This window comes from Balaenoptera ricei, chromosome 1 (assembly GCF_028023285.1).
Source record: "Balaenoptera ricei isolate mBalRic1 chromosome 1, mBalRic1.hap2, whole genome shotgun sequence".
Classification (NCBI taxonomy): Eukaryota; Metazoa; Chordata; class Mammalia; order Artiodactyla; family Balaenopteridae; genus Balaenoptera; species Balaenoptera ricei.
The window spans coordinates 100,103,588-100,127,781 of record NC_082639.1 but is presented as its reverse complement, the minus strand read 5'-3'; the positions used below and the strand labels follow the sequence as shown (position 1 = coordinate 100,127,781).

The window sequence follows — 24,194 nt, the reverse complement described above, 5'->3', positions numbered from 1 at the left end:
AACTCCTTTTCTTCATAGTTCTTTCCTCTCTGACACCCTGTCTTGCAAATTCCAAACACCTCAGACTTCTTGAACTCATATTTCTGTCCCCGCAACTCAGAGTCTGCTAAACTCTGCCTGGGTTCTTCCTTACTGTGCTGTAGCCTCGAAAGTGCCTCCAGGAAGAAAGCTGAGGAAATTACAGGACTCCTTTGTGTGCAGTCTCCTTTCCTCTTCTCTTAGGGATCACAGTTGTGTTTTATCTATAGTGCAATGTCTGACAACAGTAGAAGTCTCTCCTTCTCTCTTATTAATTTTGTTGTTTAAATTGTCTCAGATTTTGTCAGTGGGCACCCCATCTAGGTGGCTTTTTTTTCTTTATGTTCTTCTGATATGTCCCCCAAATTTTTTAAGCATACTTTCTGATAAAATTGGATATTCCAAGCTCACCTTGTACTTTCCTTGCCCCAGATGGGGAATCAGAATTTTCTCCAGGAAGATCTGGTATCTTTTTTTTTTAATTTCTTTTTTTATAATTAATTTATTTTTATTATTTATTTATTTATTTTTGGCTGCATTGGGTCTTTGTTGCTGTGCATGGGTTTTCTCCAGTTGTGGCGAGTGGGGGCTACTCTTCGTTGTGTTGTGCAGGCTTCTCATTGTGGTGGCTTGTCTTTTTTTTTTTTTTATTTTTTTATTTTTGGCTGTGTTGGGTTTTCGTTTCTGTGCGAGGGCTTTCTCTAGTTGCGGCGAGCAGGGGCCACTCTTCATCGCGGTGCGCGGGCCTCTCACTATCGCGGCCTCTCTTGTTGTGGAGCACAGGCTCCAGACACGCAGGCTCAGTAGTTGTGGCTCACGGGCCCAGTTGCTCCGCGGCATGTGGGATCTTCCCAGACCAGGGCTCGAACCCGTGTCCCCTGCATTGGCAGGCAGATTCTCTGCCACTGCGCCACCAGGGAAGCCCCTGGTGGCTTGTCTTGTTGCAGAGCACGGGCTCTAGGCACGTGGGCTTCGGTAGTTGTGGCTTGCAGGCTCTAGAGCGCAGGCTCAGTAGTTGTGGCACACGGGCTCAGCTGCTCCGTGGCATGTGGGATCTTCCCAGACCAGGGCTTGAACCCATGTCCCCTGCATTGGCTGGCAGATTCTTAACCACTGGACCACCAGGGAAGTCCCAATCTGGCATCTTTTAGTAAAGAATTACATTTAGAGACCAGATGTGGCCATTCAGTTTGCTAACTGCTACTGATGCATCAGGGCTTCTAGATTCTTGGATGTGTTTTGGGCAGTTCAATTTTAAGTTAGGAGTTCCTGTTAGGATCTGAAACAGCTGTAGCTGTTTGGAACCTATGAATTAAAACAAATAAATTGTAGAGCTCCTTTCTAAGGCAAAACCTCACACTGGGGAGAAACTGCAAAACTAGGACAGTAGAAGTAAGTTAAAAAGAAGATCAAGTAAAAGTGGCAGAGGGCAGCAAAAAGTACAAGTACATATTTTTATTACCTTGCTTTAACAAGGAAGGAGGGAGCTCTAGAGTTATGAAACTAAAAATGTTACCCTGAGACACCATGCAGGCAAAATACCAAGTTCCTTATAAAGGGATAAAAATCAGATTGTTGGGCTTCCCTGGTGGCGCAGCAGTTGAGAATCTGCCTGCCAATGCAGGAGACACGGGTTCGAGCCCTGGCCTGGGAAGATCCCACATGCCGCGGAGCAACTAGGCCCGTGAGCCACAACTACTGAGCCTGCGCGTCTGGAGCTTGTGCTCGGCAACAAGAGAGGCCGCGACAGTGAGAGGCCCGCGCACCGCGATGAAGAGTGGCCCCCGCTTGCCACAACTAGAGAAAGCCCTCGCACAGAAACGAAGACCCAACACAGCCAAAAATAAATATAAATAAATAAAAAAAATTAAAAAAAAAAAAAAAAAAAAAATCAGATTGTTTTCAGATTTTTTTAAGAGCAATGCTTCATGCCAGAAAACAATTAGATAATTAAGATAGTCTGGGAAAGAAACTACGAGCCAAAAATTTCATATCCATCCAAACAAACTTTAAAGTATAAAGGCCACAGAGAAACTGCTATAATGATCCTGTGAACCTTTCATGGAAATCTAGTAGACAACAAGCTTTAGACAACCAGAATTATTGAAGAAACAACAACATAAGGGTTGGTAGCTTGACTAAGTATGTATCTACCCAAAGAATGGAGAATAAATGATGATTATAAAGGAGAGAGTACAGTACATAATGGTTGCTTGCATTGCCAATATAGATACAGATCAAGCATCAAAAAACGGTCAGAATGAGGAAAGCATATGCAAAGCAGAATGAGCTTGCTGATTACCTTATATTCATTGAGAATAAAAAGATATTACTTCAAGTCAGATGATGGGAGAGGGAGAGGTAAGGAGGATGAAGAAATGACTAGATAATTTTAATATTACTCATAGTAGGAACAAAAACAAAAGGGATGAGAAACAAAGAGTATTATATAAAGGTACAGAGATAACCAGTAGAATAAAGATACAAATCTTCCTAAAAAGAGAGCTCAAATAAAATAGACTACATAGTGAAAGCCTTTTTATATAAAATACTTGTATATGGGTAAAATAGAAAAACATGACAAAACTGGGACTAAGGATATCAATCACATCAATAAATATAAAGTTTCACATTGACTACAAATTAGAAAAACATGACAAAACTGAGACTAAAGATATCGATCAAATCAATAAATATAGTTTCACACTGGCTACAAAGTTCAACACTATTCCTAAAACAAAGAGATTCAGAAAGATAAAAGAATAAAAAGGTGGACAAAGATTTATCAGGCAAATGCAAAGAAAAGAAGGCAGGAATTGCAATTCTGAAATTTGACAAGGTAGATTTATGGGAGGAAATCATAGATAAGTAGTCAGATTTTAAAACAAAATATTTTATACCATGTTAAGGAGTCTAGACTTGTAGTCAACAGGACTTTTTGAAGGATAAACTACAAATGGACAAGAATCAGACGTGCACTTTAAAGATGGACTAGGGCTTCCCTGGTGGCGCAGTGGTTGAGAATCTGCCTGCCGGTGCAGCGGAGAAGTGTTCGAGCCCTGGTCTGGGAGGATCCCACATGCCGCGGAGCAACTGGGCCCGTGAGCCGCAATTACTGAGCCTGCGCGTCTGGAGCCTGTGCTCCGCAACAAGAGAGGCCGCGACGGTGAGAGGCCCGCGCACCGCGATGAAGAGTGGCCCCCGCTCGCCGCAACTAGAGAAAGCCCTCGCACAGAAACGAAGACCCAACACAGCCATAAATTAATTAATTAATTAATTAAAAAAAAAAAAGATGGACTAGACTGAGGTGACACTGGGGTCAGGGGATACAGTTAGAATGGGACAAGGGGCCACACACTGCTTGAGTACCTACTCTAGACCAAGTGGTTTACATTTATGTTCTCACTTTAATTCTAATAATGATATCAGGTGAGCCTTATGATTCCCATTTTATACATGGAGATTCTGAAGCTTAGGAAGATTAAGTAACCTGCCCAAGTAAATCAACTAATAAAACGCCAGAATCAAGATTTTGAAGTCAGTTTTACTTAGCTCTTTGCAACTACATAATGCTATTTGTTGTTGTTGTGGTTGTTTTTTAAAGTCCAAGTAAGAAAGAGTGAGGGTCTATGGTAGTGCAGAGAGATAGGTATTTAAGAAGCATAATTAGTAAGGTTTGGTGATGAACTGGACATTGTGTGCGATTAAATAACAAGAAAAAGAAATCAAGAATTCCAGAGGCCTTATAAAAGCTAGTATCCACAAGGAATTACAAATATACTGAAAAGTAAAACAAACCAGAATGCCCTTTTATTCCCTATTATTGTTTACTGCTTTTATTCTTCCCCAGACCTACACTAGTTAAACCAAGCATACATGATTTGTTATGTGTTAAAAAAAACAATAAAAAGCCAAAACTATCATTACAACAACAATCAGGTCCTATGAAAACTATTAAGACTAGAAGAGATACACCAACATCTAGATAAAAATTCAAAATGGATTACCACAAAGGTGGCACTGCATGCTTCCTCCTTTTTTCCTTTGGGGAAGAGGCAGATTTTAAAATTAGTAGTATCCTAATAATTAATAAAAAATATTTGTTCTCAGTGTACAGGCATTGAGAGCAAAATAGTCTTCTTACTGCATAGGCTTTAGAAATTGATTTATAGGAAAAACATCTAGTTAGCAACATGTACATTTATATTCTTAAAATTTTAAAGTCTAATGACTTTTTAAAAAGTCAAAACATAGAATCTTCTAGTTTTTCTATTTTTAAAACAAAACACTTGAAAGTCCTCTGAAAATTTTTCTCTTTATCCAATTTTTGTTTCATTCCAATGCCCCAACTTAGTCTCCACAGTTTCATATGAGATACTCTACTGAATTATTTCTAGACATTTGATTAGTTAAATAAAGATATTTTGGCTGCATTTCTTTTAGTCCATCTCATACTTACATGGAATAGTTCTCAAATAGAGATTATCTCTAATCACTTGCTGCAGTTTGTGGTCAACTGATCCTTTCTGAAACTGAAGACTCAGGTAATGTCGCAAATCTTTATTAATGACTTTGCCTACAAAAAAACCACACAAGACAAAACACATAACTGTTAGATCTCCAGTTAAATATCAATGCTAGTTAATGAATACCCTTAAAACATTTAGCCATAAATAGAAAAAAGAAATCAGAATATTTTATCCAAAACAAGATAACTGTATCAAACTATTATAGGTACTATAATTAAAATACACAACTTTAATACCCAATGTAGGCATAATTTTACATGGAAGGAGAGGGAGGACGTATAAGTCACAGAACATGACAAATATCCAAGGTAATTTCATTCAGTCCCATGACTTTAAATACGATCTATACCCTGGCAAGTGCCAAATTCTTATCACATCTCTATCCCTGACCTATCTCCACCAGGCTCCAAACTCATCAAACTCTCTATATATTGCAGATATATTTGGAAGTCAAATAAGCACCTCAAATTTCAGATGACCAGAACAGAACTCTTAATTCTATCCTCTCCCATTATTTTCCTCTCCTCTAGCTTTTCCTGTCTTAGAAAATTACCACCACCAATCCAATAGAACAAACCCCAAACCTAGAAGTCATTCTGAATTTCTCTTCTTTACTTCTATCCCTCAACGCAATTTATTACAACTTTTGTCAGTTCTACCTCCAAAACGTATCCCATAACTGCCCACTTCCCTCCATTTCCACTGTCACCATCTAAGCTAAGCCACCATCATTTCTCACCTGGAATTCTATAACAGCCTTCTAATCGGTTTCCCTGCATCCATTCTTGGCTCCTTCCTGCTCTCACCATTCACAAAGAAGCCAGAATGAGATTTTTAAACATAAATCAGATAATTATTACTCTGTTTAGAGCCACAAATGACTTCTTGCTGCTCTTGGAATATAATTCAAACTTCTAAACAGGGCTTAGAAAGCTCTACATGTTTCAGCTCTGGCCATCTCTGACCCAAACTCACTCACCCTTCACCCTCTCAAACTATGTTCCACCCACACTGGCCATCTTTCTCATCTCTAACAGGCCAAATGGGTCCTACTCAGAACCTTCTGCCTATCACTAGATTGAACAGGCATTTTCTGTCCACTTGCTTGACTCCTAGATACAATGTGAATAAACAGGAGTGAAAGGTTTTTTTTTTCTTATTTGTGGGGAAAATGGGAGATTAAAAAGAGGGATATTAGGGGTCTCAAAGAAATATTAAGCAGAAAAATAGAGGACTGCAGAAATCTGATCGCAGTGAATTTATAATAAGGGTTGAGCTTAAAATAAACATCAAAGCAATCCAAACACTTTTCATTAGACAAGATTTCAGATAATTAGAAAAGAGCAATGCTAAATCAAAATAGATTATCTTATTGAATAAGAAATGACTAGTTGATTAAAATATACTACTTATTTTATTTGGAACAGCATAGTTATGACCAGATTAGATAAATCAAAGGTTACTACAGATCAGTTCATTCTTTTAACTATTATTCTGTAACACAGCATTTCTAATCCCTTCTTTTGGTCTTTTCTCACATATATAAATAAACATAACCTATATGAGAGAGTATTAAAATAAGCAGGAAATCAGAGTGCTTCTAAAGTTTAGAGATAACATTCAGATCCTAAACTAATAAACATAAACCAAAAAGTCCCTGTTTTGCATTGTCAAAAATAGATGCTGAGGAAGGGGAGAACCTTGTGATCAAAGAAGAAAACCTGAAAGATATTTACAGGAATAACACAGAACAATGTGTGGTCCCAGAGGCTGCTTCTGCCAGGCATTTCAGGGCCCCACCAACCCAACTCCAATTTAAATGGAATCATATTATTTCATTTTTTATTTATATTATGGAACTTGTTCATTGCTGGGCAGAAGAAAAACCCAATTCATAATCAATACTGTACAGTCTCATTGCTTAGTGAACAAAATCATACCCAATAATGAGTTCATTAAGTATTTTTAAAATTAGATAAGGAGTGTTTCAAATGCACTGTAATAATCAGTATACAAAAGCTTTTGTGGACTGTTACATAGGTGCTTCAAAGTATTAAGTGATGCTTGCAGAAGTTTGGTTAGGGTTTTTGACTAGACAGAGAATGCATCATTTTTTTCTATTTGAAATAAGTTATATAGGCTCCATTATCTAAAAACCTGCTATCCAATGTATTTTCAAAAACAGATTTAATCTGGATAAAGGCTAATGCCTGTTTTATTAAAGAAGACAATCTAAATCAACACTTTTTTAATTCAAGGTTTGTCAAATTTTTTAATTTGAAGCTTTACTATAAAATATGGCATAACTCACAGAGATAACTATACAATGCTAAAAACCCACACTGGATTTTAATGTATAAAAACAACAAGACAGGGCTTCCCTGGTGGCGCAGCGGTTGAGAATCTGCCTGCCAATGCAGGCGACACAGGTTCGAGCCCTGGTCTGGGAAGATCCCACATGCCGCGGAGCAACTAGGCCCGTGAGCCACAACTACTGAGCCTGCGCGTCTGGAGCCTGTGCTCCGCAACAAGAGAGGCCGCGACAGTGAGAGGCCCGCGCACCGCGATGAAGAGTGGCCCCCACTTGCCGCAACTAAAGAAAGCCCTCGCACAGAAACGAAGACCCAACACAGCCAAAAATAATAAATAAATAAATAAATAAATAAATAAATAAATAAATAAATAAAACAAGACAAAGCCATAATAAAAATCATAGATCACAGATTACCACATGAGGGGCTCTTTTAAGGGAAAATGAAGGTAAACAACTCAATTCCTGTTTCAAGGGCCCACGAGACCTTAAGACAAAGAATCATTAAAGCGGAAAGAATTAGATTTAAAGAATAACACCTAGATTTATCAGGACGGGAACTGCACTCTATCTTCACCCTCAACTTCTATGGGGATTCTGGATGCAATGCTGAGATGAACAGTTGCAAAGAAGAGGGTGAAGTACAATTTCATAATTGGGATATTTTATTTAAACTGTACAACTATTCAAAGAAATCATCATACTTTTCTGAGGTTGGGGACAAAATATTACAAATATCAAAGAAATGTCAACTATAAAAGATTAACAAATTATATGGATGGGCATTCTTTAAGATTAATAATAATTAATAACAGAATATATTGGATATAGCAGTCATCATGGACTTCCTTGCTTCAAGAAACCAAGAACAACTTTCGTAAGGGGACAGAATATGCTTTCCACTTCGATGTGGTTCCAGGGAATTTATTTAAAAAAAAAAAAAAAGTACAAATATCCTGAATAGGGAGATGGCTGTGGAATTACCAGAAGGCCAACAGAAACATTAGCTCACAGAGACACCACTGAGATTATCTATATTATTGAATTGTATATGAACTTCCGGCTTTTGTTTAAGGAGAGTTTCACAGAAACTTGACATTTCAAGAGTATGAAAACATCTACTTGGGGTTAATGCAGTTGTTAAACAAATAAGAAAAAAGATTCTTCATAATTGCATTCTTACCCAGCCAGCCTTCGCTTTTAAGTGTTAAGATTATTCTTTGACTTTTAAGTGATTTATAAATCAAGTTGATTTATGAAACTTAAAAAGAGATCTGTAAATCTTACATATACAGCTCAGGAGGGGAAAAGTCTATAACTGAAATCTCAATCATATGAATAAAATCCAGGCACTCAAGTTTCAATATACAATTCCTCAGTCAAAAGAACTCATAACTCAAATTCATACTTTCTGAGTGTATGCCAATTAATATTCACTACCATTTCTCTTTAAAGAATCAGTGTATAGAGTCACTGGTTATTATTTAGGTAAACATTATGGCATGCTGGCATAGGTGTGGTCATGCAAGCAGCTGTAAACCAACCCAAATGCCAACATTTCATTGTCTTTTCTGTAAGGGTACTCTAGGAGACTTTGTCAACCACTTGCCAAAGTCAAGATATGACATGTCTTTACTACTGTCTAATCCAGTAGTAATTATACAATCGAAAAAAAAGAAAAAAATAAGGTCAGTTTGGCATGTCTTGTTCTTATACATTCACGTTGATTCGTGGAGATCACCCCTTTCTTTTCTAAACACTTTCAATATTTTATTAGTTTTATTTTTTACAATCTCTTCCAATGTTGTCACAGTTTAAAGTTAGGGAAGTGGATTTGCGTTTTCTCAATCTATGCCTTTTTGGAAACTGGGACATTTGTCTCGCCTCAGTCTCCTGGTACTTCCCATATTCTCCACGATTTCACAAAGAATATCGACAATAACCCTGAGATCATACCTGAGAGTCCCTTTAACTCCTGGGGGGCAATTCAACTGAGTCATGACAACTTAATTTCATTTAAAGAGAATGATACTCTTACGATCTCCTTATCTTTTTAAAATTTAATTTCCCTCATTTGAGGTTGTTTGTTTTATCTTTTACTGTTGGAAAAGTAATTCTTCCAGTTCAAGACTACGGAAGCAAAGTTAAGAATGGTACAGAACTGATTTCTGCCTGTAAACAGCTACCAATAACGTCTTCTCACAGTAAGCCTACCTCTTCCTTCTCACTGCTCTTGCTTCAAACAAAACCTTAAAAGCTCTTTGAGCTCTTTGAAGTATCTAAACTCCTTCTGAGCTTCGGCCGATAGTAAAGGAAATTCTTCAATGTTTATTTCTTACAGTTTACTTAGCACTGTACAAATGTGATTACGTTCCATCCAATTATCAATCACATACATCTTTTAAAAATCCTGAGCTGCTCAGAACATTCTTTGTACCCATAAGAATTTCGTCACATAACTTTTCTTTTAGATATCTCTAGTCTTGGAACCACACCTATAGATGCCATAAACTTTAACAAAAAAAATCTGTTTTCCTCAAAGGCAAAGTACAGGCATAACCATGTCCCACTTTTCATCCTTACTATGATGACTGTAAGGTAGCCTGGTGAAGTTCCCCAGCAAACTGTTCAATCTAACTAGTTCAACACAACTGATGTTACTAACTAGTCATTTCTCATTAGACCTAGACTCAGAAGAGCACTGCATTTTATTGCTTCCTCTACATCCCGAGCTCCATGAAACTAGTGAAAAAGATATACATAAGCTTAACTCCAAACTGGCTCCTTGGTTCAAGGCAGGAGTTCCCTAAGACAAAATAAATCAAACTGCAGTCCACTTGTTTGTGAAACTGTAAATGGTATTTGAACAAGACTTTTCTAGATAATCAGTATCTACACATTTCAAAGTAAAATATATTCTATGGCACAAAAGTTATTTAAAAATATCTTATACAGTTGTTAAACATAAAAGTTTGTCAGCTATCTTAGGACCAAGGCCATGGTTTGTTTTTACAGACTTAGTCCCAGGATCTAGCACACAGAACAAATGAGTCAGCTTAATTTTGTATCTTTAACTGTTCATTTCACCCTGTACATCATCTAATGCAGGAAATTTTAGAATACTCACTTAACTGATACAGTATTCTTGGTCTATACAAAACTTTATTTTAAACTGTTTCTTAAACAATGAAATTAACTTTATTTGGACTCTGTCAAAATGCTACAGTAAATTCTTCATTGACACAGCAAACTCTACGTCTTTAAAAGTAAGTTTTAATTATAGCTTTTATGCCAATTCCTCAAATTCTGTTCATCAGAACACTGATGACTAGGACTGCTATTTTTTTTAATTAATTAATTCATTTATTTATGGCTGTGTTGGGTCTTCATTTCTGTGCGAGGGCTTTCTCTAGTTGTGGCAAGCGGGGGCCACTCTTCATCGCGGTGCGCGGGCCTCTCACTATCGTGGCTTCTTTTGTTGCGGAGCACAGGCGCCAGATGCGCAGGCTCAGTAATTGTGGCTCACGGGCCCAGTTGCTCCGCGGCATGTGGGATCTTCCCAGACCAGGGCTCGAACCCGTGTCCCCTGCATTGGCAGGCAGATTCTCAACCACTGCGCCACCAGGGAAGCCCAGGACTGCTATTTTATAATATTATTATATTGTACATATATGCTATATGTTTTCACTCACTTCTCATGAAAACCTTTAAGATAGATATTATTATTATTATTCCCATTTTATAGGTAAGGAGCTGACGTATAGAGAGGTTAAGTAACTTGCCCAAGGTTATATCACTGAAAGGAGCAGACCTGGGATCTGAACCCAGTTAATCTGGCTCCAGAACCTGCGCTAGAAGCACTGTGCTAGAATACCTCCCTCCCTTCTTCCCTCCTTCCCTCCCTCCTTTCCATGAATTTCTTCTCTTGCTTAAGCTTACAAGAAAACAAGCTTAGAACACCATCTTTCATGAGAGCCCACCCTTCTATGAAAGTCACGTCTATAGTGTAAAAAAAGATTTACTGAGTCCTGAGTAGTAGGCTCTTGCGGGTAAAGCAGTGAATGAGAGTGCACCCAACTGAACGAAAAGTCTCACAGGGAAGATGAACACTGAGAAAGAAATTTCAAACTCGAGAGCATTATGAAAGAGAAGCATAGAGCACTGTGGGAATCTATAATCTAGATCCTAAGTCTAGGGACTCTAGGAAGACGTCACTGAGTAATCACACTGGAGCTGAAACTTGAAGGATAAATAGAAGCCAACTAGACAGAAAAAACAAAAAGTTGGGGGGATTGGTAGAGGGAGTGGTACATGCGAAGGCACTTACTTGAGGTGGGAAAGAACACAGTGCTGACAGGAATTGAGAGAAATCCAGTATAGCTGGTTCTTAGGAAGTGAGGAAGAGTTCACACAAGCTGAGACAAGAGTTCCAAGGGCCAGTGGGTTGAGTAGAACCTTGTGACAATAATTTAAAAGAACTTCAACTAACTCAGGTATGACACCAAGGCCCTTCATAATTGCTATAAGCTAGCAACTATGGATATATTCTTACTGGTCACATCTATATTTCATATTTGTGTTCAAATGCCACCTTGTTATCTCTATTCGGTCTTTTATCTGTAAGAGGATATTCAAGGTTATAAACTTAGACAACCCCTATCAACATAACTCTTTAAGTATTCCACTCTCATTATAGGCAAGTGGAACCTAATGAATTTTTAAAATAATTTATGTAACTAAATTCTTATTCTGTCCCAAATTTGAAAAGCACTAAATCTTCTGGAATCTCTTGAGCCACTTAATGTTTAAAGCTGGCCAGTTTTCAGTATTCTTCTGAGTTACAGTGTGAAGAAACACAGACTGAAGCGATCAAGCGGTGTTGCTGTCTTCCGCAGAATCCTGCTGCCACCTCACCAGTCAGGAGAAAGTCTCCTGCTAACAGAGGTCACGTTCTTTTTTTTTTTCCCCCTCAGGCTTTGAAGATATTACTGACATAAAATATATACATAAGTTTAAGGTATGCATGCAACGATTTGATACATATATATATTGTTAAACAATTACCATAGTAAGGTCAGTTTGTAACCCCATCCTTTCACATAATTACCATTTTATGTATGTGTGGAGATAGCACTTAAGATCTACTCTAACATCTTTCATGTATATAATCTGGTATGACAGTCATCACGCTGTACATTAAAACCCCAGAACTGATCCACCTCAGAGCTGTATGTTTGTACCCTTTGACCAACATCTCCCCATTTCCCCCACACCTAGCCCCTGAAGAAAATGCACCATTCTGCTCTTTAATTCTATGAGAATATGAGTTTCTATTTCTATCTCTATTACATTCCACATGTAAATGAGAAGATACAGTATTTGTCTTTGTCTGCTGGAGGTCACATTCTTTGTCTCTATTACAAATTAGGGCAGTAGTACATATTAAAATGAGTGTCCATTCTCCACTGATTCCTGGAAGCAGCTATCATAAACACATTGGTCAGATTTCATCTACCGCCCTGGGTCCTATTTCACTGGCAGTTTAAGGTCAAGTCTGCTGCTGCACATCTGGTCCTTTCCCAGCACACCCTAGAAATGTTTTCTCCCTCCCTCCTTTCTCTCTGTCCTTTCTTCCTTCCCTCCCTTCCTTGATTATTATTTTTAATGCATTTACCATCAGAAGAACTGGAAGCATAGCTAAAGTAAGAACTCTTTGGTTTAGGTAATCTGAAAAATCCCTGAACTACACCAAACTAAATATACCCATCCCTAAAAGCCTAACACTGTTTACTACATGTAGAATTCAATATTAATGCAGCACTGAAATTGCTTCATTATATTCAAATTATGTGTAAATAAAACCCATTATCATGCTGTCTACTTTTTATTTGAAAGTTTTTTATGGTTTTTATTTGCTTAAATAAAGCAAGTATTTCTGTGTAGAATGTATTTGCAAGTAACAATCATTTCTCTAAAAAAATCTGATGCATGGCCAGGAATCCAAGTTATAAATACTATAAAAAGTTGGTGCCCCAGAGAATGCTGTTGTTATCTATATTTGTTCTTACTTCTGAGGCAACTACCCCAGTCCTGCTTACACCCTGCCCTACCCTTCTAACCTCCACACCCAACTCTTTCCCGTGCTGGTTTCAGTTTTGTGTCTACTCCACCTGGAGACCCACAGTGTTGTATACACATAAAATACTGTTAAGGCAAAAGGCCTGCACATTGACCACTTGTTCACCTGCTCTTTGAAGCCAACACCCAGACAGAACTCTAAGTCCACACTGAGGAACTTCTGTTTTCATCTCTCCTCCCCGCTGGTTCTTACTACAAACAATGGGGTACATGTTGGCCTCCCTCACTGGATCTTAAGTCTGTGTGAAGCCAGGAACTACGTTTCGTTCATCTCTGTACCTATCCTCCAAAATACCTAGCATAGCCCTGAGTAAACACTCTCTTAAACACACCAAAATGATACTTGATAATGTGATTGCTATACTGGTAGTTTTATATGGAATTCATCTCTGACAAACATTTTTACTATAATCCTGACAGAAATCGTTTCATTAAACAGCACTGTTAAAATAAGTTTTGATTATAACAATGTGGTCAAATGCTCATAAGGTATTTTAAATGAAAAAAGCAGGTCACAAAACAGAATATTCAGTGTGACCCCCAGATTGTAACATATCTGAGGATATGCAAATTTAAAAAATGTAAGGGTCATACATAAACTCATACTTAAACATTAGCAATACTTAAAACATTATTGCAGGTATAATTATTGGGTGATTTTTTTAAATTTTTATCTTCGTGGTTTTTGTACTTTCAAATTTTCTACAGTGATAATCTATTACTATAATGAGAAAAAACTTTTAAAAACTAGAAACCACATTTTCAAAAACTTTGCCCTTCAAAGGTCGTTCGTGGAAAAGGAAGCCTGACCAGTGGAGCATTATGACAAAAAACTTGCAAAAGTTCTATGTAAAAGCTGATACTATTTGTCTAGGTTTTCCTTTAATCATTTGTTTTTAATAAGTAGTATTTTCCCCATACTGAGGTTAAATTCCAACCATTTTGCTTTTAACTGAAACTCTCAATTGATAAATAAGCTATAGAATATTAAAATCTACATTTGAAAAGTAAGATGAAAATCACAATTCTAGAAAAGACACAACAAAATCACCACAATTTTCCCTTTAAAAGTCATGCATCAGAAAGAGCAAAGTAAGATGAATCTTCCTAGCAGAAAACAGTAGAAAAAATAAGAAATCATCAAAAGTGGGTCTTTTTCTTTTCAAAGCTTTTATTTGATGGGATCATGTAGATTTAGTTCTTAAAGAAAAACAGTTTTTCTAAAGTGCTATCCTGAGTCTATTTACAATTTTTTCTTTGTGGCACTCACATCAGGAATCATTAGCAAACCTGTCATAATGCCAGATAACCAGTGCTGGATGGCACACCGAAATCTGAATCATAGTATTAATGCTTCATCCTTTTGACAAGAGGGTACAAAGCCATCTATTGTGCCTTGTCATTTTCCCTGAAAACAGAATAACTGGGTTCAGTGGCCTCTGCAAATCAAAGTTATATGTTTCAGCAGAATGTCCAGGACTTGAGGTAGAAGATCTGTTATTGATATTTCATTGTAGCAGCTAATAAAAAGACAGCTGAAAGGGAATACAGGTGTGCTTGATTAGAAGTCTGACTGGAAAAAAAAAATGACTATTACAGAATTCAGATTGTATTTTAAGATGCATCATTATGTAAACAATCTCAACCTCTAGGTTCAGGCAGTAGGCTGATATAATTAACCACTATTAAAAAAAGGAATTTAATAGCTTCTTTTTCTCTGATATCTTTTAAAAATAGAAATTTATTCCAATCCTTAGAAATTTTCCAAAGTAGATAGTTTAATGGTTCTAAAAACTATATTACACATCAAAAGTGATCTGACTCCAGAGAGAGTCAACATTCATTAAAAAATAATTTATTTCCCATTTTCATTTCTAATCTCTATGTTTCATCAGGAACATATTTAAAAGGATTTCTTTATCATCCTTACAAAAAATGTCAAAATTTCAAAGAAACATTTTTAGAGATAAATGGCCATTTCTATGTATATCGCCCTATTCAGATTCCTCCACTAAAAACCATTTCCCCCCCAGTCACCTCAACTATAAGGCTGAGTGAATCAGGACCTTTCAGAAAATGTCAACATAAATGAAAGTGTCAGAAGATCTCCAGTCTCCCATTTCCCATTAAAGGGTCTTAACAAACAAAAGAATACTGGAAAAAAAGAAAAAAAGAAAAAAAAAAAAAAGAGGGAGGGAAGGGAAGAAGGAGGGATGGGAGGGAGGAAGGGTGAGATGGAAGGAAGGAAGAAAGGGAGGGAGGGAGGGAAGAAGGAAGGAATCTGTACCCCTAAACTAAACCAATAGCAAGGAAAGAATCTATTTCAAAAGACAACGGGAATTTCTATAAATTCCAATATCAATTAGTGAGAACCAAGAAACTGCAAAGTAAGAACCACAACCAAGGGTACCAAATGGCCTTACCAGCTTGATAGTCTGAATTTAGGTTTAAGAACTGAAAGGGAGTCTTCTGGGCAACATGACAATATAAGTCACTTTTACAAAACGCTCTCTAATACAGAACAAAATGAGGAGAAATAATCAAATATAGAAGGAAAAAAAGAGTTAATCTCTGTCCATTCAAATATCAACTCCAAAGAATACAAAACAATTTAGACTACACTGAGAAAATGCCCGAAGCTGACATACAACACCCTAGCTCATAAGCATAGCACATTTTGCAGACTCTGAGTACAAAATATTGATACATGTTGAATGTATATGTTGACCTACAAAACAAAAGGTATATAAGTTGCTGTTCCCAATCCCTAGGAGCAGGAGATAGAAGCATTCAGACAGAAATAGTGACAAAACTCCCAAAAAGTAGCTGGCCTTGGCACTAACCCCCTACACCTCCTCGGACATCAGAAAAACTAACCAGAGGCTATATGCCTCTACATCAAGCTGGAGAGTTTATGTGCTAATGGTAACAGTAAGTGGTACCCAGGTAAAAAGGAAAAGTAGTCAAGAAAGAGCATTAATGGGTTTAAGCAAGGTAACAAGATTAGACTGGTACATTAAAAAGTTAACATCTCTGTGTGTAGAATAAACAGAGGAGGGAGCCAAGAATAGCTATGGGGCATGCAGTTAAAATGTGAGGGCCACTGTCCAGGTGAGAGATGATTTAGATCAGTAATGGGAATGGAGGAGCAGATGGATTTGAGATTCACTGTATATGCCCATATATATGTAAAGTTTTTCAATACCAAACACTGTCCTTACAAGAGGAAGTTGTCTTATATTTGAACCTTACAAAGTCTCAGATTACAGAATGATTTATAAATTATTTTATTTTGAAAAAATACAAAGTACTGTCTGAAGAAAGCATGTTAGCCTGAACCAACAACTGTTTAAGAGATAATCTGACACAATTGCTGGGGAGACGTGACAGGGGGGAGCAAACAAAATGAGAAGATTTAGTAATTCTTCCTTGGGGTACTACTTCACAACTGCATATGGCAGATGTCACTGTCAAGCAATCTTTCAATGATCGGTTGTTTGTTTGTTTGTTTGTTTAAGGGAAGAGGTGCCTTTTTCTTTTTAATTTTTTATTTTTTGGCCGTGCCGCGCAACTTGTGGGATCTTAGTTCCCCAACCAGGGATTGAACCCAGGCCCTCGGCAGTGAAAGTGCGGAGTCCTAACCACTGGACCACCAGGGAATTCCCTCAATGATCACTTTTGGAAAAAAGCAATTCAGTCCATACTTAGGTTATGAGATCATAAATATATGTCAACAACAAAAGTGAAGGGAAAAATTTTTGCTCTAATTTTACTTGTGGCTAGGACAGCACTATACACAGATTTAAAAACTACAATATCTCAAACAATTTAGATGGAAGAGAGGAGGAGGTGAACTGGGAAATTGTGTTAGGTAACTCATTCCAGTGTTGACAAAATACCAAAGGTGTAAGTTGAAGAGTTTGCACAAACTTTTTACAAGAAATAGTGGGAAAAGCAGTATTTCTAAATTTCATTTTAAACATATGTGTAATTAAATTAAATCTTAGAGGTAGAAATCTGATTTTATCCCTAAAAGTTTACATTCATACTGCCTAATCAAAAGGATATGTATTTTTTTTAAGTGTCTTTTAAAAAATTGTGGGATAGCTTAAGCTTAACTACAGGGCCTCCTCATATTTGGATATTCATGAAATTGTGAATAGAATCCATTAGCCTTAGTAATATATTTGACAGGAAGATTCAGGGGAAAAGAGACAACAGAAAAGATCACTCCAGGCTTCTAACTTGAATAACCAGGAACTTTAAGTTCCATTTGAAGAAAAAACATTGAAAGGGGGAGAAATGGACTTCCCTGGTGGCACGGTTGGCAGGTTAAGGATCCACCTGCCAATGCAGGGGACACGGGTTCGAGCCCTTGTCCGTGAAGATCCCACATGCCGCGGAGCAACTAAGCCCGTGCGCCACAACTACTGAGCCTGTGTTCTAGAGCCCGCAAGCCACAACTACTGAGCGCACGTGCTGCAACTACTGAAGCCCACATGCCTAGAGCCCGTGCTCCACGACAAGAGAAGCCACGGCAATGAGAAGCCCACGCACCGCAGCAAAGAGTAGTCCCTGCTCGCTGCAATTAGAGAAAGCCCGCACGCAGCAATGAAGACCCAACACAGCCAAAAAAATAAATTAATTTTAAAAAATTTTTAAAAAGAAAGGGGAAGAAAGAAGTTTGGGAATTGAGGCAGAAAATCAGGTTAAGGTTTGGGGTATGTTATTTGAGATGCTAGTGAAACAGATACCATGTGAAAATATCAAGAGATCTGAATTTAGAGCTGTAAATTGGGAGTCTTTAGCTCACAACAAAAATCTGGCCTTGGTAGAGATGTGGGGCGATGTAAGTTGGAACAACTTTTCTGAAAGGCATTATGTCAATATCTATCAACATATACTTGCATGTCCTCTGGCAGAAGAGCTCTACTTAAGTTATTTTCACACAAAAATGTAAAAAAACATAAAAGATGAATGTTTATCACAGCATTATTTATAAGGAATTTAAATGTCCAACTATAGGTAACTGGTAAGTAAACTATAAATGATGAAATATATCTTCTATTACTGAGGTACGATGGAGTTTAAACATGTTGTTGAGTAAAACAGAGGGAGTTGTAGAAGGGAGCATTTAGTGCAAGATGTCATTTATGAAATTGGTACACTTTTCTTACATGTATTTATGCAAAAATATATTCTAAAATATGCTTACCTCTGAGTGGCAAGATGTTGAAGTATTTTACCCTCAGCTTTGTAATTTTCTATATTGTTTGAGAGGCTAAAGACAATAGCAACAAAAGCATACCATTTTTTAGAACTCTATAAAGCTTTTTTATTTTCCTTTTTCTCAAGTGTTTAAGAATGAGAGCACAAAAATCTTAGAGGTAAACAAACAAAAAAACAAAAAAACAAAAAACAGGAGAGGAAGACCACCCTGACTGTACAACTGGCTTTCAGACTTCAGGGCTGCATAACTAGGAACATATTGTCAAAACTGGAGCACCACCCGAGGCTTGAGACCGAACAATTAGGCTAGAGAAGTCAGTCCTGGTTGACCTGAGCCTGTAATTTGATTAATGAAATGAATAGTGACTGAGTGTTTAACAGGTCATGCAACAGAACTGGTTCCTGAACCCTGACCCAGGGATAATGTGATTTAGGACAAGTTACTGTAAGACCACATCTTAAGGATTAGTAAATTACGTACATGAAAACACAGGCTGGAAAAAAGCAATTAAATAGCCTGACTCCACTAAAAATATTTCCCGTGAAAAAGAAAAAAGAATAGAAAGACTATATGATAGAGGCCAGCCTCTCCCTTAAAGAATATAAAACCAAAAGACAGAAGGATAATAATACAAAACATCAGGCACTGTGCTAGTGTTGAAGCTACAAAAACCATAGTATAGTACCTGCCTTCGTGTTAGGGTGTCACAGACAAGTAAAAGCAAATAACTACTAAAACCAGTGAAAAAGCATGTACAAGGTGCAGGAGAGTATGTAGCTAAGAGAAAATAATTGTGTTTAGAGGGGAAAACCAGTGCATCTAGGCTGGGAGTATGGATGGGGAGCATGGGATCAGGAGCTCGGTAGGTGTTCCAGGCAAGGGGAAGAGAAGGCACAGTGGCAGGGTGGTGGTGGATTATAAGACTAGAGAGAGATGCAGGAAGCTCAGGTAACAGAAGGTTTTACTTATGTCACTGAAGGGTTAGAACATGACTCTAGTGAAGAAGTGTCTAAAATTTTTACCAGGGGAATGACATAGCCAGAATTCTGTTTCAGATGGATCATTCTGGCAACACTGTGGACTATGAAGACAAGGAAAACAGCTGGAGGATACCAAGACCAGCACAGAATAAATTTAGCCACAAACCCATTAATAATGGCAGTAGAAGCAGTAATAGAAGAATCAATGCAGCAGAAAATTGGATTGGTGAAATAGGAGGCAACTCAAGAAGCATACACTGATAATAAGAAATTAACCAAGACAGGAAGTGAATGCTCACAGATTTGCAGAGTGCTGTAATCCAAACTTCAAATGATAGAGGAGTCCTTGAAGGAAAAAAGAGAATGAACTAAACAATTAATAAACAAGGAACGCAGTTGAAGAAAGCTGAAAATTTTTAAAGGAATGAAATTGGAAATTGAAAGGTTTATCATGTCTCAAAAAAAAAAAAAAGATGGAAAAGAAAAACAACAGCATCATAAAAACACAAATTTAAATTCTGTAGGTTTTGGGGTGGAGGTGCAACCTCTAAGTTTCCCAAAAGAAAGACTAGATATTATTTAAAGAGTCAAAATCAAGAGAGATTAAGATGATAACTCCATGGTAAAAGACATGAGGTGATATCATCTGTGCTCCATCTGCTTGACAACAAAAAGTCTTTTCAGAGTTGTGGTGGTTTAAAAAAAAATTTTGTTTCCTCTATCTTTTCTTCAGCAAACAATGGAAGGAGTAATCCAGAGCTCTATGCCTGAAGCTAAAGAAAGCCTTGTAATTTAGAGCTGCTGTAGGCAAATACTATATAATATTGTTACTGTGAAAAATTAAACAGGTGACACATGAGAAAGAAATAAGAGACACAGGCAAGGTAACAAGACCAACAGATACACAAAGCAGGCACAATCCAAACTACCTTATTTTTCACGGTGGAAAGTCAGAAATTACTGCCTCACAGAGAAATATAAATTAATCACTATTAGGTTGGAAAAAGTTTGTGGTAAGTTCAAGACTAACATCAATTCATTGTAGCTCCTCAAAAACATACACCTTCACATATTATATGATTATATCACCTTGTTACTGATATTATGAGGCACTTTTATTTTAACATCTTTATTGGAGTATAATTGCTTTTCAATGGTGTGTTAGTTTCTGCTGTAAAACAAAGTGAATCAGCTATACGTATACATATATCCCCATATCACCCCCATGTGACCCTCTAGGTGGTCACAAAGCACTGAGCTGACCTCCCTGTGCTATGCGGCTGCTTCCCACTAGCTAGCTATTTTACATTTGGTAGTGTATATATGCCTATGCCACTCTTTATGAGGTACTTTTATAATACACAGTTAGGATTAAACTCTCAAGAAAAAATATGATTCATTTTGTACCTTAACCTCAATAAACTTCATATAATACTTTGTTAAATTTTAAGTCTAAAATTAAAACCAAAAAATTAAAACCACAGAGCACGTTTGTTGCTTTCTTTTTTTTTAAAGTTATACAATTTTTATTTATTTATTTATTTATTTATGGCTGTGTTGGGTCTTCGTTTCTGTGCGAGGGCTTTCTCTAGTTGCGGCAAGTGGGGGCCACTCTTCATCGCGGTGCGCGGGCCTTTCATTATTGCGGCCTCTCTTGTTGCGGAGCACAGGCTCCAGACGCGCAGGCTCAGTAATTGTGGCTCACGGGCCTAGTTGCTCCGCGGCATGTGGGATCTTCCCAGACCAGGGCTCGAACCCGTGTCCCTTGCATTGGCAGGCAGACTCTCAACCACTGCGCCACCAGGGAAGCCCACGTTTGCTGCTTTTAAGAAGACTATCCTGGGGGCTTCCCTGGTGGCGCAGTGGTTGAGAATCTGCCTGCTAATGCAGGGGACACGGGTTCGAGCCCTGCTCTGGGAAGTTCCCACATGCCGCAGAGCAACTGGGCCCGTGAGCCACAATTACTGAGCCTGCGCGTCTGGAGCCTGTGCTCCACAACAAAAGAGGCCACGATAGTGAGAGGCCCATGCACCGCGATGAAGAGTGGCCCCCGCTTGCCACAACTAGAGAAAGCCCTCGCACAGAAACGAAGACCCAACACAGCCATAGATAAAAAAAAAAAAACTATCCTACTTAAAAGAGGGACTAGTAGATGACAAAAAGTACCATTAAAAAGTATTCTTGAGCTTGCGCGCGGGACTCGCCTTGAAAATTTAGAAAATACATTGCAATTTAAGATGTAAAATAGGGCGGAGTAGAAGGACGTGCTCTCACTCCCTCTTACGAGAGCACCAGAATCACAACTGGCTGCTGGACAATCATTGACAGGAAGACCCTGGACTTCACCAAGGAGGATACCCCACGTCCAAGGACAGAGGAGAAGCCACAGTGAGACGGTAGGAGGGGTGCAATCAGAGTAAAATCAAATCCCATAACTGCTGGGTGGGTGACTCACAGACTGGCGAACACTTATACCACAGAAGTCCACCCACTGGAGTGAAGGTTCTGAGCCCCACGTCAGGCTTCCCAACCTGGGGATCCGGCTACGGGAGGAGGAATTCCTAGAGAATCAGACTTTGAAGCCTAGTGGGAATTGATTGCAGGACTTTGACAGGACTAGGGGAAACAGAGACCCCACTCTTGGAGGTCAAACACAAAGTAATGTGTGCATCGGGACCCAGGGGAAGGAGCAGTGACCCTGGGGGAGACTGAACCAGACCTACCTGCTGGTGTTGGGGGGTTTCCTGCAGAGGCGGGTGGTGGCTCTGTTTCACCGTGGGGATAAGGACACTGGCAGCACAGGTTCTGGGAAGTTATCCTTGGCGTGAGCCTCCCAGAGTCTGCCATTAACCCCACCAAAGAGCACGGGTAGGCTCCAGTGTTGGGTTGCCTCAGGCAAAACAACCAACAGGGAGGGAACCCAGCCCCACCCATCAACAGTCAAGTGGATTAAGGTTTTACTGAGCTCTGACCGCCACAGCAACAGTCAGCTCTACCCACCACCAGAGCCTCCCATCAAGCCTCTTAGATAGCCTCAACCACCAGAGGGCAGACAGCAGAAGCAAGAAAAACTACAATCCTGCAGCCTGTGGACCAAAAACCACAGTTACAGAAAGATAGACAAGATGAAAAGGCAGAGGGCTATGTACCAGATGAAGGAACAAGAAAAAACCCCAGAAAAACAACTAAATGAAGTGGAGATAGGCAACCTTCCAGAAAAAGAATTCAGAATAATGATAGTGAAGATGATCCAGGACCTCGGAATAAGAATGGAGGCAAAGATTGAGAAGATGCAAGAAATGATTAACAAAGACCTAGAAGAATTAAAAAACAAACAAACAGAGATGACCAATACAATAACTGAAATGAAAACTACACTAGAAGGAATCAATAGCAGAATAACTGAGGCAGAAGAACGGATAAGTGACCTGGAAGACAGAATGGTGGAATTCACTGCTGCAGAACAGACTAAAGAAAAAAGAATGAAAAGAAATGAAGACAGCCTAAGAGACCTCTGGGACAACATTAAACGCAACAACATTCACATTATAGGGGTCCCAGAAGGAGAAGAGAGAGAGAGAAAGGACCAGAGAAAATATTTGAAGAGATTATAGTCGAAAACTTCCCTAACATGGGAAAGGAAATAGCCACCCAAGTCCAGGAAGCACAGAGAGTCCCATACAGAATAAACCCAAGGAGAAACACGCCGAGACACATAGTAATCAAAGTGGCAAAAATTAAAGACAAAGAAAAATTATTGAAAGCAGCAAGGGAAAAACGACAAATAACATACAAGGGAACTCCCATAAGGTTAACAGCTGATTTCTCAGCAGAAACTCTGCAAGCCAGAAGGGAGTGGCATGATATACTTAAAGTGATGAAAGAGAAGAACCTACAACCAAGATTACTCTACCCGGCAAGGATCTCATTTAGATTTGATGGAGAAATCAAAAGCTTTACAGACAAGCAAAAGCTAAGAGAATTCAGCACCACCAAATCAGCTCTACAACAAATGCTAAAGGAACTTCTCTAAGTGGGAAACACAAGAGAAGAAAAGGACCTACAAAAACAAACCCAAAACAATTAAGAAAATGGTCATAGGAACATACATATCGATAATTACCTTAAACGTGAATGGATTAAATGCCCCAACCAAAAGACACAGACTGGCTGAATGGATACAAAAACAAGACCCATATATATGCTGTCTACAAGAGACCCACTTTAGACCTAGGGACACATACAGACTGAAAGTGAGGGGATGGAAAAAGATATTCCATGCAAATGGAAATCAAAAGAAAGCTGGAGTAGCTATACTCATATCAGATAAAATAGACTTTAAAATAAAGAATGTTACAAGACACAAGGAAGGACACTACATAATGATCAAGGGATCAATCCAAGAAGAAGATATAACAATTATAAATATATATGCACCCAACATAGGAGCACCTCAATACATAAGGCAACTGCTAACAGCTATAAAAGAGGAAATCGACAGTAACACAGTAATAGTGGGGGACTTTAACACCTCACTTACACCAATGGACAGATCATCCAAAATGAAAATAAATAAGGAAACACAAGCTTTAAATGACACAATAGACCAGATAGATTTAATTGATATATATAGGACATTCCATCCAAAAACAGCAGATTACACGTTCTTCTCAAGTGTGCACGGAACATTCTCCAGGATTGATCACATCTTGGGTCACAAATCAAGCCTCAGTAAATTTAAGAAAATTGAAATCATATCAAGCATCTTTTCTGACCACAACGCTATGAGATTAGAAATGAATTACAGGGAAAAAAACGTAAAAAAGACAAACACATGGAGGCTAAACAATACGTTACTAAATAACCAAGAGATCACTGAAGAAATCAAAGAGGAAATCAAAAAATACCTAGAGACAAATGACAATGAAAACACGACGACCCAAAACCTATGGGATGCAGCAAAAGCAGTTCTAAGAAGGAAGTTTATA

At 38.3% G+C, this 24,194-nt stretch overlaps 1 protein-coding gene across 6 annotated transcripts in view; it reads right to left on the bottom strand.

Moving 5' to 3' along the window:
• Positions 1–24,194, bottom strand: part of MAGI3 (membrane associated guanylate kinase, WW and PDZ domain containing 3) — a 255,902-nt gene that overhangs the window by 94,561 nt on the left and 137,147 nt on the right. For all 6 annotated transcript variants that reach the window (XM_059928156.1, XM_059928164.1, XM_059928174.1 and 3 more), the window contains exon 2: positions 4,478–4,594. In XM_059928156.1, the coding sequence (XP_059784139.1) occupies positions 4,478–4,594 (117 nt within the window). The remainder of the gene's footprint in view (positions 1–4,477; positions 4,595–24,194) is intronic.